This window comes from Pelobates fuscus, chromosome 12 (assembly GCF_036172605.1).
Source record: "Pelobates fuscus isolate aPelFus1 chromosome 12, aPelFus1.pri, whole genome shotgun sequence".
In the NCBI taxonomy this organism is placed as follows: domain Eukaryota; kingdom Metazoa; phylum Chordata; class Amphibia; order Anura; family Pelobatidae; genus Pelobates; species Pelobates fuscus.
In genome coordinates this window covers 126,010,785-126,028,790 of record NC_086328.1, presented here as the reverse complement: position 1 = coordinate 126,028,790, position 18,006 = coordinate 126,010,785, and the positions used below count along the sequence as shown (strand labels likewise).

Genomic DNA, 18,006 nt, shown 5'->3' with positions numbered 1-18,006 from the left:
CACAACTGAATATTCACAACTAACAATAATATGTATCGCTATGATTAGCTAATATAATATTACTGGTAATAATGTTTTAGTATTTGTATTTACGTAGCATTTCTCAGAAATACCATCTTATATTTAAACTCCTCACTGTTGAAAAACGCTGACATTCCTTCAGATAACACTATTTTTATAAGTCATACATCCTTTAAAGGATCACTATAGTGTCAGGAAAACAAACTCGTTTTCCTGACACTATATCATCCTTGGAATCCCCCCTGCCCCCACCCTCAGGGTCCCCCTCCCGTGGCGCTGAAGGGGTTAAAACCCCTTCAGTTAATTACTTTAATCAAACGCCGGGATCCCTCGGTGCTGGTGACCTCTCCTCCCCCGCCGACATCAGCTCCCAATTGGAGCGGAATGCGCATGCGTGGCAAGAGCCGCGCGCACATTCAAACAGTCCATAGGAAAGTATTTCACAATGCGAGAAAGTAGCTTGCCCTTCGGTAAATGCCCGCTCAGGTCTCAAAATAGTTTTTCCTCACTTGTGCCATTAAAGAGAGAATATTTTAAGCATATCAAACTAATTCCACCCAAAGTGCCAGCAAGTTCTCTCTGCATGTATCCTTTGTTTTTGCTGCAATGCATTAACTTGGCTCTCCCCAAGTTTAAAGGTTAATCCAGATGTGGACCCCGTGCTCACTGTGTCTAGAGGGGGATCAGCTACACCTCACTGACGAAGCCCAAAAGAAGGCCAAAACGATTGTCTGGGGTTGCTGTATCTCTCGTGCAGAGAGAACTTGGTGGCATTTCGGTCCTGGACAGGGCCGGTGCAAGGATTTTTGCCGCCCTAGGCAAAAGTAAAGTTTGCCCCCCCCCCCATGTGACATCACAATGCCCCACCCATATGATCTGCCATGTTAACTAACACCAGTGCTGCAGTGCCGCCGTGTTTACATTAAAAGGCCTGCAGGGACAGGCTACAGACACCAGAACCACTACATTAAGCTGCAGTGGTTCTGGAGACTATAGTGTTTCTTTAATGTGAGGTAAATTAGAGATTAGTGTCACTAATAATATGCTAGATTCCCTACTTACAACCAGATGAAGATGGTGATGGGCTCTGGCTGCAGTCTGGCTCCACTGGTCTGGTGTAGAACAGGCTCTCTGGAGGCTGTTTGTAACTGTGGTCACAAAAATCAATGTTCTGGGAGAACGGGAAGCAGCTCCATTTTTTGGGGGCCCTTTACACAGCTCAAGGTCTGTGTCCCAGGGTCCACCTTCACGTTCCACCAATGAGTTTGTTCACAGGGGGTGGAGTGTGTAGGGGATGTCCTGATATGTGTAAGGAATGCATTGTGTGAATCTGTGTTTGTAGGTGTAAGGGCTGCAAGGTGTGTTTCTGTGTATGTACGGGATGCAGTGTGTGCGTCTGTAAGGGGTGCATTGAGTCTGTGTAAGGGGTGCATTGAGTGTGTGTAAGGAATGCATTGTGTGTTTCTGTGTGTGTAAGGGATGCATTGCTTGTGTGTGTGTGTGTGTCTGTGTGTGTAATGCATTGTGTGTTTTTCTGTGTGTAAGGGGTGCATTGTGTGTGTGTGTGATGGGTGTCAATCTCTCCCCCCTCCCTTGTCAGTCTCTTCCCCCCCTCTCTCTCCCTTGTCACTCTCTTCTCCCCCCTCCTTTGTCACTCTCTTCTCTCCCCTCCCTTGTCCCTCTCTTCTCCCCCTCCCTTGTCACTCTCGTCTCCCCTCCCCACTCTTATTCTCCCTTCCTCCCCCATCAATTCCCCTCCCTGTCAATTTCTTCCCCCCCTTTTAATTTCATCCCCCCCTCCCTTTCAATTTATCCCCCCCATCCCTTTCAATTTATCCCCCTACCCTCCCTGTCAATGTATTCCCCCCCTTCAATCTCCCCTTTCAATTTATCCCCCCTTCCTTTCAATTTATCCCCTCACCATCCCTGTCAATTTATTACCCCCTCCCTTTCAATTCCCCCCTCCCTTTCAATGTATCCCCCCTCCCTTTCAATTTATCCCCCCACCCTCCATTTCAATTTATCCCCCCACCCTCCCTGTCAATTTATTCCCCCCCTTTCAATTCCCCCATCCCTGTCAATCCCCCCCTTACAATTTATCCCCCCTCCTCCCTGTCACTTTATTTCCCCCCCTTTCAATTCCCCCGTCCCTGTCAATTAATCCCCCCTTACAATTTATCCCCCCCTCCTCCCTGTCACTTTATTTCCCCCCCCTCCCTTTCAATTCCCCCCTCCCTGTCAATTAATCCCCCCCTTACAATTTATCCCCCCCTCCTCCGTCACTTTATTTCCCCCCCTTTTGATTCCCCCTTCCCTGTCAATTAATCCCCCCCCTCCCTTACAATTTATCCCCCCACCCTCCCCTACTTCTATTGTAGCGTGGCCGAGCTCTGTATGGTCCGCGGGTACAGGGAGCTTTTGTATACTGTACCCGGCCAGACTAAAAGGAAGTGAACACTCAGTGTGCACTTCCTGTTAGTCCGGCCGGGTACAGGAGACAGATGCTCCCTGTACCCGCGGACCATACAGCGCTCGGCCACACTACAGTGAGGGAGTGACAGGAGGGAGCGCTTCCCTCCTGTCAGCCCCTCCTCATGCTGCGCCCGGGCGCTGCGCCCTCATGGACGCACCAGCCCGGGCAAGGCTGCAGCCGCCTGAGGCTCTCTACAGAGCGCTCGGGCGGCTGCAGCATGAGGGGGGCCGGCGCTCCTGGCAGCGCCCCTTGGGCGCCCTAGGTGGCTGCCTTGTCCGCCTAACAGGTAGCTCCGGCCCTGGTCCTGGACTGCCCATACGGGTGGGACCAGTCTGATATGCTTCAGATATGTTCTCTCTGTAATGGCACAAATTGACCCAATATCAGGAAATAGGATCATAGTACCTCGGACATCATAACCACTACAGCGAGCTGTAATATTTGTGATACTTGGAGTAACCCTTTAATAAAAGTTTAATAAATATATTTTGCTTTAGATACACCCATGAAACTTAGACATGTTCATTGTGGATATCCAGTCCTGTAGGCTGTTTAAACTGTCTCAGAATTCAGCTTGAGGTTCTGTCCTTGTTTGTAACTGGTTTGTGACTTTATATTAGACAGAGAAGATTATACAACGTTTCTTGCGTGGAATAGATTTTTTTATTTTATTAAAACAGATTTACTAGCATTCAAACAAAAACATGAAAAAAGATGAATTCACACTTAATTTCAGTATTACCATATTATAAACAACAAATGCATTGATGTTAATTTTCAGAAAATACATTGACTGGTATATAAATGTTTTTATATTTTGGTATAATCCCCTTTCATCTTGAAAGACGAAACTTAGAAGTCCTTATGTTACCGCGTTGACATTAACAAAAGACTGCCTGGTTGTCACATAGTCTCGGAGAACTATGTGACTTTCAAAGGTTTACGGGTAACGAACTCTCCAAGAATGTAGCGATCTATGTCATAAAGGGACTAGCGCACTCAGATCACAGGGCAGGGGGAGGAGCCTTAAGGTCGCAGTCCCACCAACAATGGCGACTTCAAAGTCAGCAGATAATGTCACTTAAAATGTAACAATAACAAAGAAAACAAGCTACATTGCTCCACAAAATGCCAGACTGTATTTAAAGCTCAAAGAAACACAGACATCCGTTGACTTACATCGACTCGTCTTACAGAGCTTCACACTTACATCATACCCTTATTCTATATCCAATCTCACGTTGCATAGTAGAAGGCTTGGGGTTACACCATGCTATCATCTTCCTGGAGAACCCAATGAGCACTCATGAACTACTATGATTCTTCCTATCTAGTTTAACTTTAAAAGCTGTCTTTGTTACCTTAAGCTAGACATTATAGCAATACGGACGTTATCGTTCGTAAAAGGTTACCTTTTTAGTTGTTCTGAACAATTTCACTCTTCCACTCTACGTAAATAAGCGAAGTAATTCACTAAAGTGTGCATTGTTGTGAATTCTAAATAAATGTAGGCCAAAATAGTTGATCTTAAAACATAACTGACCTGAAAACATTTCCAGTTGGGCTATTCTAACCTACAATTTCAAACCCACCTGAATACCAAACATTTTACATTTCAGTGAAAAAATATCCTGTTTATAATAATTCATGACTTTCATCCTGTAGGTTGTTTAATTAGTTGTCACTGATTCAAGGACTTATGTTGGCCAACAAGTCACATATATATATATAAATATATATATATATATATATATATATATATATATATATATATATATATACACAAACAACAGGATTTAAAATATCTACAATTTGCCAAAATGGATCTTTTACTATGGTTCCCGTTCCCGTATGGTTAAACCGTTTCTCATAATGCAGAAGGGGGGAAAAAGTTCTTTTTTTATTTTTTTATTAGTCAGTTATTAAATATAACGTGAGTCAGTCTCCGTGACATTAAAGGTATCCACAGTAACAGATGGACCACATCTGAGCCTATAAATGCTGACAGTATCTTTTTCTGTTTTCATACAATCGTGTGTTACCTAAAGTCGCCTTTGAGTCAGACAAGTTGGGTGCGTTCCAAAATCTGCCTCCTTTGCTTTCTACGCTGGATAATTTATTACGTGTTTTTCCATTGTTATTATCTCAAATTATTGAAAAATACTCTGGACATAAATATTTTATTTGCATGTAATGGAGTCATTTATTGGTACCCTGAACTATTCTGCTCTCTGTCCTGATTCTCATTGAATGGTTTTAAATTATTTTGAATGTGCTGATATGATTTTGACAGCTATATTTAGAGGTGAAAGCATTAGGATGATGGTGGAATGGACCTCAGAGATGTTCACAGAGAGAAATGTTATTCGCTGTAGAGAAAGGGTGGGGGTCTGTGGGGTCTGTAAAGTTGAGCTCACTCACCCCCTCCCATCACTGTCAAAGAGTAATAGAACTCTGCCAATGTTTGCCAGTCTCTTCCTTCGCTGTCCTTGGAGAGTTTAGTTTCACTGTCTGGAGTCTCCTACACCCACATCAGAAGATACACCACCACCATGACCCGTGTGTCTAGACCTGTGGACCCTTCAGAGTCTCACCAGGAGAGAATAGAATACAAACGATATGAGTGGAAACCAAAACCTAAAAGAGAATTCAGAGGTCTGGGTAGAAAATAGGGCAAAGCCCTGGAATGTTCTGTTTGTTTGTTTTCTATAAATGTCAATACAACGGATACATCGTAAACTTACTATCCAATGTTGGGGTTCTGGTGATAGTGGATGTAGCTTTGACATTGTATCTCGGAACCTAGAGACTGGTCCTTCGTGTTTCTAGTAAAAATGGGATTTTGAGGCCGTTAATGTCAGATGTTTTCCTGGAGATCATACGTGTGGTCTGCAACCCAGCGGTTCCTAAATTAAGGTGACAAAATGTTTGAGAAGGGCAGTTTTAGGACTTTTTGTTTTCAACAGATTGTCTGTGTCATGATATGTTTGAAATATGTGTTATATCTAGAAAAACCACAATGTCACATAACAGAATATTGTAATTGTTCAAATGGGACACAAGTTGTTTTGCTTTTTTATTATTACTTTTTTTAATGTACTTCATGTTGTTGTGGTGTTTTTATCTTATTAGCTATGTTATACGTGATTGTCTGATATACATGAGCATTGTTATTGCTCGTATCTGTTAGCTATCGGTGTGTTAGTACATGTGTGACTTTCTATCTCTATATACAGCTCCCTTTTGTAGCCGTTAGATGTATAATTACATATTTGTTTTTTTTTAAATCCTTATATTAGTTTGCTAAATCCAAGTATATTTTAGTCATACGGACTTATTTGTGTAAATAAATATTTCTATATTGAGTAGTGGCTGTCTTATGATTGTGAGGGTGATTCACTGTTCATTGAGAGGTGGTAAGTACCGTAACTTGGAATATTTAGGCTTAAGTTGCAGAGTTGTAAGATTTTCCTACACATCTACATTAGACTATAATATAAACCTATGTTGCAGACTATAAATTGATTGCCAACTCATCAAAACTCACTGTGGATTTCGGCATTTGGTACATAGGATAGTTGTGAGGAGTTTACAGATTAGTAAGCCGTTGTTCAAAAATTATAAAAAAAGTGTATGCAATCTTCTGCATTCCAGATGTTGTGGACTACATTTCCCATAATGCTTACAGCCATAATGTTGGCAAGGCATCAGGGGAAATGTGGTCCACAACATCTGGAGTGCCAAAGGTTACATAGATCGATATCAACAATAACGGAGTTCAAGCTAATATATTCTGCTCTTTGTAATGAGGGTTAGACTATATGGATCCTATTTCTTTGTATGTCCACCTATATGTAGTGTTTGTTGTAGTTATAGTGTCGGTTTCCACTAGAACTCTGTACATAAATATTTGCTTACAACATTGAGTTGTTTGCAGGACTGTCAAAACGCAGGAGTTACTCTAGAAAAGATAACAAGGTTTAAACAAGAGGGATTTCAGAAAATAAAATACATACATTTACAGTCACTATTCTTTGAGTGGTTTATTCAAAAATAAATGTGGATTTGCAGAGAACCGACAGTGGAAATGCAAAATGTAGGCCCTGATAGCTGAGAGAGGTTATTCACTATAATGAGAATTATATATTATTCATAGATCAGAAGTGGGAAAAGCCAGCTATCCTTCCAGTTCGTTACATTGTACTAAAACGTTGAATTGACTTTAAATTCTCACTTTAGGGAAGGCCTTATAGGTGGTGTAAATAGCTGATGTGGACAATTCTCCTGATGTGGCTATTATAACTTAAAATATAAAATCCCCTGCAGGTTTATCCACTAAAGAAAGAATTGGCAAAAATGTAAAGGGAATTTCAAAGTTTAGGCCCAAAATAGCCAAATTAAAACCCCGGCCGAATGGGAGAATTTCTCCAATTCTATTTTTGGGTAAAATTTGAAATTCATTCCAACACTTCAATACTCAACAAGGAACATCCGGTTTGTAAATACTCTACGTGGAAGAATAAGATATATGTGAGAGGAAGATTTTTCTTCCAAAGGAATAAGAAGATTGAAAGGATTTCAAATAAGTGATTGTATTTCAAACTCTAAAAACCTTCATATTAATATAATATTATGTTACTACAATTATATTCCCCTTAAGAGCAAGCATTGAATGTGCAGATGTTTATCCAGTGGTTGTAATGAATTTAAAACAAAATTGCAAAATGTAGGCTAAAGTAGAGAGTCGGACTCTAGCAGAGTTGAAATTCTTTTTTAAATTTGTAATTTCTTTCCAAAATTTCTACTGATTAAAAATTCAGTAGAGATGGGAGAAGGTTTCCTGTTATAGATTTTGCCAGTCTCCAGCCTGATACTGTATATAGGCACGTACAGTTTAGCTCTTCATATGAGTCTGTGTGATTACACTGCGTAAAACGAAAGCTTAGCAGACTGGCAGATTCTAAGAACCCAGACAAAATCGAATTAGTCTCAGCTGTCTGGTAAACGTGCATGTTTGTTCGCATGCCTGTGATATTATCTGTGTTACGTAACACATGCACCTGTTCTGCTTAATTTTCTCTCTAGCTCCCACAAGTGAACCCACTAATCTAACTGTGGAAGACGTCAGTGACACCAGCGTTTCACTGAAATGGAGACCCCCGGAGAGAATTGGGGCAGGGGGGCTGGACGGTTACAATCTGGAATACTGCAAAGAGGGATGTAAGTCTTCACTACGTTTTACAACTAACCTGGATATTTCATAGAACAATTTGTAAATTGTTTTCATTAAGAATGTCAACTTAAAAAGAACAGCTTCATTGCATAATATAATATATAAAGGAATAAAAAAAGTTATAACGATGCACGTCAGTATATCTGAGAACCCCATGTTCTAAATACTGAATCGATACTACAAATGATGCAGTCTGTATTTTCTATCATTCTGCTAAATGATGGGAGTCACAATTCACTGAATTATGAATGCAGGTAACCCTTAAGCCAAACTCTACCCTAAAACTAAGCCAAAACACCCGAACACCAAATTCCTTTAACCCAAACTTCACATTGAGAACTGCAGTGTTGTCAATAAAACTGTAATGACAATGTGCTCATATGACTTTAGTGACTTTTCAGAGCCACTGACAGGAAGTTATTTTGGGGCATACTTCCCGGAGATTTCTGGGAAATGTAGTCGATCAATACTGGAGAGACAAGGTTGAACACTTTGTATGATGCTTTTACATGATACCCCATGAGCTGTTTGATTGGAGTAATCGTATATTAATGTAGGGAAGCAGTCCAGGAACATGAAACATAAGCAGTTCGTAGGGCATAGCTTGGAATTCCTATTATTTGGAATTAGGTGTTCCCTGAGTTCAGCTCCTCTCCCAACCCCCATCACACTGGATCCATTTACTTCTGGCTTCCAGACAGCTGATAATTACTTAATGTGGTGTGAGTCGGGCACACTCTCGGTGCGGTCTCCTCTTTCTCTAGTCTCATGTTTATACGCTTATCTGTCAGACTTCAATAGAAGAGTTTAATCAATAAATCATGAGGTTTAGGACTAAAGTTAGGGTTCTACAGCTGAAAGTGACTCAGGACTCAGGGGAGGCTAAACTACAAATCTGGTAGCCTTACGTCCTGCTAACAGCAAGTGCCAAGAGCATCTTCCAGTGTCCTTGGGTTTTCACAAGACATGTAGTCATTGACTGCTTTGAGGATTCAACACAGCAAGTCAACTCCGAAGCTCATTCTGGAGAAAGCCACTGCACTCTAGTTGGCAACATGTCCCCCCTGAGTGTGGCTACTCAAACACACTGGCAGTCCAGTTTGACCTTGGCAGTGTCACTGCTGGTGAGAGCTTTGATCAAGTACATCAGTTAACAACTAGGAGTGAATTCTCAATGTTATTTTGATTTATTTTTTTATTCAATGATTAGCACATATCAGGGGCACCCTGCCTAACCCACAGTTTATTGAATAACACCTACTAAGTCAAAGATTCATCTCAGAAGAGCAAGGCAAGAGTGATCCTATATCTCTTCTCTTTTGGCCTCTCCATGCAATTTTCTATTTCCTGCAGCCTCCGAATGGGTTCCAGCTCTTGCAGGACTGACAGAGCGAACTTCCATAATGGTCCGAGACCTGCCCACGGGCGAACGCCTCAATTTCAGGGTTCGAGCAATTAACCTGGCAGGCCCGAGTGAACCATGCACACTAAAAGAGCCTGTGACTATTCGGGAAATAATGCGTAAGTGTCATTGTCACAAATAATGTTTTTTTAACACAGTTACCAACACACACAACACACAACACAGTCGCACTCCCCACACCGTGAATTTACACTCAAACGGCGGGACACTCACCCAATGAATTTACATACTACACAATGTGACACCAACACAGTGAATCTACATAATAGAATAATGACTTTTAAAATGGGAAAATAAACGAATGTGGTTCAGTCACCAAAATTGGGATTGTGATGAACTGGCAAGGGAATTGCACATTCTAAATCAAAATAACTAAATCTGAAAATTCCCCCAAATCTATGTTTCCAGCTCTGCTAGTTTGGCTGACTGTTTGCAGTTCCTATTTCAATCCTTCACGTTTTCTGTTTTGTGAATACACCTCACCGTAGCATGTGGAGTGCCCCAGGATGGCATCCTGACTGTGTGATACTTCCAAATAAAGTGAAATCTGATATACACTAATATCCTTCATAATGGGCCCGCTGAGTGACACGGGAGATTTAAAGTATTTTAATGAGTGGTGTTTTTTGGGGGGGGAGTTTTCATTGGAATTTTTCCTCTCATTTAGAACGTCCAAAGATCTGGCTACCACGAAACCTGAGACAGAAACTGCTGAAGAGGGTTGGAGAAACCGTCAACATAGTCATCCCCTTCCAGGTATTCAGAAATACTCTGCGTCTGTGTATATAGGTACACTCATGGGAAAAAGAACGTACACTCGGTTTGAATTCTATTGTTTTACATATCAGGACATAATAACAATCATCTGTTCCCTAGAAGGTCTTAAAAGGAGGTAAATACAACCTCAGATAAACAATAACACAACATATTACACCGTGCCGAGATTTATTTAACAAAAATAAAGCCAAAATGGAGAAGCCATGTGTGGAAAACTAAGTACACCTCATGATTCAATAACTTGTAGAACCATCTTTAGCTGCAATAACTTGAAGTAATCGTTTTCTGTATGACTTTATCAGTCTCTCACATGGTTGTGGAGGAATTTTGGCCCACTCTTCTTTACAACGTTGTTTCAGTTAATTAAGGTTTGCTGGCATTTGTTTATGCACATTTTTCTCAAGGTCCTGCCACAGCATTTCATTCGCTAAATATACAAAATCCTCCCAGAATCCTCAGACTGGTTCTGAAAAGAAACTCTTGAGAAAGGGGCCTGCAGCAATTTAAGCTACAGTAGTTCGTCTGTGTGATTGGACCAGATGGGTTAGCCATCGCTCCCCACCTGCAACACAATTCTTAAAAATACGTTTTGCAGACAATCCTGGTGCATATTGAGCTAAGTGATATATTACAATGTGTCTCACCAGTAAAACCAGACGCGGTGTGAATGTGAAATGCTGCCGCTTCTATTTTAGCTCATATTCAAAAGCTGTGAGTGGGATTTTAAAGTGATGTCTCATAAACGCCTTGAGTATTGGTTTATTGCACTTCATATTGTGGTTATTAACACTCCAGCAGGCATTTTAAACTCTGTCTACACTTCACCTCCCCTCTTCTCAAATATCACATCATGTTCTGCATTCATCCTGCTCTGTATTACTCGGCAGAGGTGAAGGAATGTATACGATCTCTACCTTGGCTGATAGGACAAAAAAATAGCTGATCATTCAGTCGCTATTCTGGCTCTTTCTGATAAAAATGTTCTTTAAATCCCAGCGGTGTGCAACCATTATTTAAAGGGGACAACTCTAAAAATGACAACATTGAAGAAATCATTAAATATCACCGATAGCTGTGTTGACCCGTTTTCCTGCCGTGCTTTGATTTCTTTTTTTAATTGTGTATTTATGAAATATTTACCAGTTGACATAACAAACCATCATATATAAAAATATATGTACATTTATTAAAAATATCAAAATATTACAAACATTTTCACATTATTAAATCCTTTGGAAAGCTTTTACAAAATAAATTGTTTTCGTAATATTAAATCAGTTTTAAAAGCTTGTCCAAAAATATTAAATCGAGGCCTTAGTCAAGCAAAGGACATAACCGATAACTCTGATGGACAGGGATGAAAAGATGAATTGACTATGATTGACAGGGATGAAAAGATGAATTGACTATGATTGACAGGGATGAAAAGATGAATTGACTATGATTGACAGGGATGAAAAGATGAATTGACTATGATTGACAGGGATGAAAAGATGAATTGACTATGATTGACAGGGATGAAAAGATGAATTGTCTATGATTGACAGGGATGAAAAGATGAAGGCACTTGAGAATAGAGCTCAATACAGAGATGTGGATTCCTACAATTTAGTTTCAATCCATTTTACTAGAGTTTAGAAATATGTGTTATCAGTCATTTGCATCTTCAGCAATTATAAGTATACACATTGTATCTATCTCCAGTATTCTATATCTTTTATAAAATAAAACCAGATTAATTGTGTTTCTTGTTGGGAGGAGGAGAGAATTAAGTTAGGAAGTGAAAAGGGCTATTTTGGGGTTATATGGGTAAATCCTCCTATTTGAAATTTTGTAGATAAAGCCAATAGAATGGAGTCTGGTGCATCTGTCTAGCAATGGGTCAGTAGGAGTCTTGGCGTTTGGTACGCATAATGTTACCACTTACCAAGAGTAATATTTGAAGAGGGTATAAGTGTTTGTTCTGGTCGAGCAAAGTCAGAGTTTTGGGAATCAGAAGTTCCAGAAATATGATGTGAGTCTACCCATAATAATTTGAAAGAAGGTGTGGGAGACAGAGATCAGAACCCTAGTATACGGGTAACAGTTTGGTTCCGTTGTCATGGAAATGTATTACTCCAACCCACCATAGTGTTCTACGGTGTCTATAACCCTTGGAAGATATCGTGCAAATATTCCTTTAGCAAGTTTAACGAGAAGTATGATTTCCCTGTCTGATGAGAATTAAAAAGCGTGGGAAAGCTTTTATAAATACTTTTCCAACCAGTCTCATTCTGCCCTGGTCCCTCACATTTTTTAGAATCTGTTTTTTTTTGTTGTTTTTTTTATTTGCATTGCATATTGTAGATTTGGTTTGTTCTTTTTTGGGGCAGAAGATGAGAAGTGTGATTTATTTGTTAACAGTTATTAGTTTAAGTCCCCTCCCCCCTAATACTATTAGGGTTATGGGAGTAGGTAGGATTAATTTAAAGAGTTGAACCATGCCACTAATTGGGGAAGACAATGACTTGCCTACTTCCTTGGGGAAGACAATTACTTGCCTACTTCCTCCCTTGTATAATTATTTAGAGCCATGGGTGGGGGCTGGAGAGTGGACACTAGGTCCCCCCACTCTGAATTTTATTATTAGATTCCCCTCCCACCATTGTCTCCCCCTCTTTTAAAGAAATATTTTATTTTATAACCCCCATCTACTGGCACAGGTGGGGACAGAGGGTGGACTGTAAACTGTTCACACCCCATTATTTAATTCAAAGCCCCCATCTGATGCCCACGAGGGGGACTATGTAACCCTTTTATTTTACAGGCTCCATCTCTGTGAGGTGGGGCCTTCCTAGTGTCTGGGCAGCAATAGCAATATTTATAGCTGTCCAGTTTAATAGATTTGAATATTTAATAGATATGCCCCACCTGCCGCATTGGCACTTAATAGTGTACATTTTGAGTGTCTGTGTGTCTAAGTATTTAGGTTTCAAGTAACTAATTACTATGATGTTTACACACTGTGTCGAGACATAGCCGTGTATTTACACCATATGCCTTTTTTCCCCCAGGGTAAGCCACGCCCCATAGTAACATGGCTAAAGGACGGCCAGCCCATTGACCCTAAACAAGTCGGGTTGAGAAACAGTGATGTTGACACCATCCTGTTTATAAGGACTGCAGAGAGGCGTCACTCTGGACAGTATCAGCTCAAAATCCAAATTGAGAACTGTGAGGATACAGCCACCATCGAGATCCAAATTGTAGGTATGTAGTAAGAACTTCCTCAAGTCAAGGCCAAGGGAGGGGTCTTCACAAACCATAATCAATGATGCCATGGAATGGGGGCGTTCTGTGTCACCTGGAATAAATGTGGCTTATCAGACAGACAGATTCACTAACCATTGTGCTCATAATTTCAGATAAACCCACTGCACCACAGAACTTGAAGATTGTCGAAATTTGGGGATTCAATGTTGCCCTGGAATGGTCTCCACCACAAGATGATGGAAATGCTGAGATTACAGGGTACACCATCCAGAAAGCAGACAAAAAGACTATGGTAAGTTGATAAGACTAAGAATATAAGCTACGTTATATTAATATATTCTGGTAAAAAGATGGTTGTCTCTCATTTCCTTTAAAACTAAATAAATAAATAAACTTAACATAAAATAAAATGAAAATATCTCCCAATTCCCTTTTTTTTACTACAATCTCAAGATTCTACAAGGCCCAAGAGGTGCCTGAGGTTTCTCAGCCAATCAGGGCCATTCCATTGAAAGCCTGAGATTATGGGATATGTAATGCGGCAGTCACAAGTAGCTTTATTCACTAGAACACATGAATGAAACTACTCAGTAAGCGAATAGCTTACGGTAATGAATTAGTTGAAGGGACAGGGAGCTTCTTCCTATGTAACTTATGCAAGGTGCCTGTGTCGATAAGGCACTCGGAGTGTGAGAAATGTGACTTAGAAACATTTGTCTGTTTTTGTTTTTATCTATATTAGGAATGGTTCACAGTCTTTGAACATTACCGACGTCTACATTGTGTGGTGTCAGATCTGGTTATGGGTAACGAGTACTACTTCCGAGCATTCAGTGAAAACATGTGTGGACTTAGCGAAAAACCTATAACATCAAAGAACAGCGCATACATCCAGAAATCTGGTAATCTGATGTTTGTTCGTGTGAAGAACTAGTAATACTGCAGTAAAAAGTGTATTCCTTAAACAGGGAAGTGTGATACATCGATAAATTAACTGCAAAATCTAGCACAAAGCAGCAAAGTTGTGAATATATAAAAACAGAAAAATTCAGCACTTGTACTACTACTGAAATAGTCCAAAGGCAGCTTAATTACTAAAACCGGAGTCTCTTGTCCGATAGGGGGTTGGATAAAACAGGAAAGGAAGGAGTAGCGCCTTAAGTGTCCTTTAGGGAATGTATGTAATGACAAAAAAAGGAAAAATAAAAAGGACTGATAGAGTAATAAGTTAAAAACTTCTTGATAGAGGAAGGAAAATTTGTAATTGTTCACTCACACTTTCAGGGAGCTTAAATACAGCTCTGTATTGCATGCCTGGGTGGGATGATCCCTGCCTATGGATATATTTTGGTACAGATTCTTCAAGTTGTTCTTATAGCTATCGGTATCCTCATAGAAAAATCTGAAAGACAAAATAAAAGTATATAGTGTAGTATGTTGAGCTAATAAGCACGGGTAGGTATGTAGATAGGTGTACACTCACATATTATGGAGCCCAAGTATTGGCTCCAGAAGTAATGCGTGAAGTGGTATGATCCCCACTCTAGGATATAGGTGATGTGGATTTTCCTCCATGAATATATAAAAGAGAAATAAAAAAACACAAATGTGTTCCATAAAATTACAGTGTAAAGCACAGTAATAAAAACACAGTGTTCTACTGTGCTTTACACTCTTATTTTATGGTACGCACTATTGTGGGTTTTTTAAATTTCTCTTTTATATATTCACGGAGGAAAATCCACATCAACTATATCCTATACCACTTCACGCATTACATCTGGAGCCAATACTTGGGCTCCATAATATGTGAGTGTACACCTATCTATGACCTACCCCTGCTTATTAGCTCAACATACTACACTATATACTTTGATTTTGTCTTTTATATTTTTCTATGAGGATACACATCGCTATGAAAACAACTTGAATCTGTACCACAATATATCCATAGGCGGGATTATTCCTCCCAGGCGTGCGAGTCGGAGCTGTATTTAAGCTCCCTGAAAGTGTGAGTGAATACTTTTTAATTAACCTTACCTTATCAAGAAGTTTTTAATTTACTACACTAGAAGTCCATTTTGCTTTTACTTTTTTTTAGTTGTTACATACATTGTGTGCACTGTCTGTATGAAGGTGTGATACTATAGATCACACTGTGAGTGTGGGATTGTAACCGCTAGTTACTCTGGCAAATATTAGAGTCTGACAGAGAATGTTTCTGGGATGTGAACGTGTTTTACATCATATATTTAAGTGAAATTCATTTCGTGATTGGTCCTTTGCCAATTCCTTTTTTCTTTCTTTCCCAGGAACCTCCTACAAACCCCCCAGTTATAAAGATCACGAGTTTGCTGAGGCTCCTAAGTTCACCCACCCTCTTGTGAATCGTTCTGTGGTGGCCGGGTACAATGCAACCCTCAGCTGCGCACTGCGAGGGTCACCTAAGGTATTTGCTACAATGTGTTTGTTGTGTGTGTAAATGTGTGTACCCACATTGTCTGTGTGCTTATACTGGATATATCCGCATAGGATGGCAAATTCTAAAATTATATTTCAAATCTTTATTGTACAAGGCTGGGAACTTGAAATCCGGTGTCTGTTAAAATGCTTACATATGATTTTTACATAATTTACAAGAGCAAGACTAGCCAGGACTGTCATGGTATCATGGAACTTGCCTATCTCCTTTTTCACAAAGGAGTTGAGATGTTTTTGACCTGCTCAGACCAAGCCAACCATAGGCCCTGTGACGTACTGTTTACAGATCATTTCAAATCCATTCACCGTACCTCCTGTACCCACTGAAAAAAGACTCATTCAGAATAAGTCAGCACTGCCCCCAAGTGTTTTACATTTTAGCACTTAAATTTGAAATTCACTTAGAATTTTCACTTTGGTAAATAAATCATTTTAAGGTCAAAACAGCCAAACTAGCCAAAGTCAAATATGCTTCCAGTTAGGCTACTGTGGCCTTAAATTTAAATTTGAATTCCCAGCAATATACACTTTAGTAAATAGCCCTGTCTTTGTACTTTGCTAAGATACATTATAAATTATGATATTGTAATTAATTATTTTAATTTTATAATTGTATGTTCTTTTATTCACCAGAGAAACTGCAGACACAATATTTTAGCTAGGTTCTGTAGCAGAACACTGATTTTGTTTCTGGAAAGTTTTGAACTGAGATTACTCATTACATTGCAATGTGTGATATTCACCCGCACACATGGTCCTATCACACTGCAACAGGACACAAAGAGCAAGAGTAGCTCAATGTAAACTTCACAGCTAAGCAAGTGAAATGCTGATGTATCCCATTGTGTCCTTCTATGTAGTAATAAAAATATGAAAATAACGAGACATAAAGTGTGGGGTTAGGACTTAGGGTCATGGAGCCAGACTCGAGCTAAACTCAATTGTGTTAGGGTGGTATAGTCTTTAACCCCTTAAGGACCAAACTTCTGGAATAAAAGGGAATCATGACATGTCACACATGTCATGTGTCCTTAAGGGGAATCTAGTCATGTCGGAGTTTGGAAACATCTTGGTGATAATGGAGCTTGTCTTGGTGGAGTTATGATAATGGAGTCAGATGTAGTGGAGCTAGGTTTTGGAGCTAAATTTGAAGGAATTAGGGTAATATATTTTGGCTTGGTGGGCTTAGGGTATTACATTCAGTCTTGTTTTAGCTACAATAAATTGAGTTAGTCTTAGTGACGTATTGGTAAATTGAATCAGTCTTTGTCAGGTAAGGGTAAACGGAGTCAGTCTTGGTGGGGTAAGTGTTGTGGAGCATGTCTAAGTGGAGTTAGGGTAACTTGATGTTGAGTTAGAAGTTAGGACAATGGAGTCAATCTTGGAGGAGTTAGTTTAACACCGTCAGTCTTGGTGGAGTAAGGTAACTGAGCCAGTCTTGACGGAGTTAGAGTAATACATCCAGTTTTGGTTGGGTAACAGAGCCTGTCTTGATGGAGTTAGGGTAATACATCCAGTTTTGGTTGGGTAACAGAGCCAGTCTTGATGGAGTTAGGATAATTCATCCAGTTTTGGTTGGGTAACGCAGACTGTATTGATAGGATTACTTTCATGGAGTCTGTCAAGGTATGGTTAGGGTAGCAGAACGTGTGGCTGGTGAGTTTTGCTCTCCCTACACATCCCATTGTGAAATGAGCCCCATGTCGCTAGGGGATCTGGATCTCTCTATAACCCCATTGTCTACAAAGCTGTGGATAATAGTTCAAGAAATGGCCTTTTATGATGTTTTACCATAAAGGTGCTTGTATCTGTATATAGACACTGTTTGTAAACCAGTCACGTTAACCTTGATCATGTCTTGTTTCTCCCTTTCACAGCCTAAGGTTTTCTGGTACAAAAACAAGATGCTCCTCTCGGAAGAACCTCGTTACCGCTCATTCAGTAAGCAGGGAGTACTTACATTGGAGTTGAGGAAGCCTAGCCCATTTGATGGTGGAGTCTACACATGTAAAGCAGTGAATGAGCATGGAGAAGCCGAGACAGAGTGCCGGTTGGAGGTCCGAGGTGAGTGAGCAAATGCAGTGACCTGTAATTTGCCAAATTTATTCCCAATCGTCACTTAAAACAAATCTATATGATATTGGGGCTTACTCACTAATCTGTGAGTTGCGTTATTTAAGGCCTTATTTTTCCCCCCATTATTAACTCACTCCAAACAAATGCCTGGTAATTAAAACCCTTTATGATCCTTTAAGGTTTTACCGCTATTTGCTTCTTGTTAAAGTACTTAGTCTCATTGATAAGTGTCCATCATTTTCTCAGGTCACAGACATATGTCAAATATTC

General features: G+C 40.0%; 1 protein-coding gene across 1 annotated transcript in view; it reads left to right on the top strand.

Moving 5' to 3' along the window:
* MYBPC3 (myosin binding protein C3) overlaps positions 1–18,006 on the top strand; it is an 87,910-nt gene that overhangs the window by 69,612 nt on the left and 292 nt on the right. The window contains exons 26-33 of the mRNA XM_063438225.1: positions 7,580–7,714; positions 9,081–9,248; positions 9,818–9,906; positions 12,981–13,176; positions 13,332–13,471; positions 13,922–14,081; positions 15,492–15,628; positions 17,538–17,724. Coding sequence (XP_063294295.1) covers positions 7,580–7,714; positions 9,081–9,248; positions 9,818–9,906; positions 12,981–13,176; positions 13,332–13,471; positions 13,922–14,081; positions 15,492–15,628; positions 17,538–17,724 — 1,212 coding nt within the window. The remainder of the gene's footprint in view (positions 1–7,579; positions 7,715–9,080; positions 9,249–9,817; positions 9,907–12,980; positions 13,177–13,331; positions 13,472–13,921; positions 14,082–15,491; positions 15,629–17,537; positions 17,725–18,006) is intronic.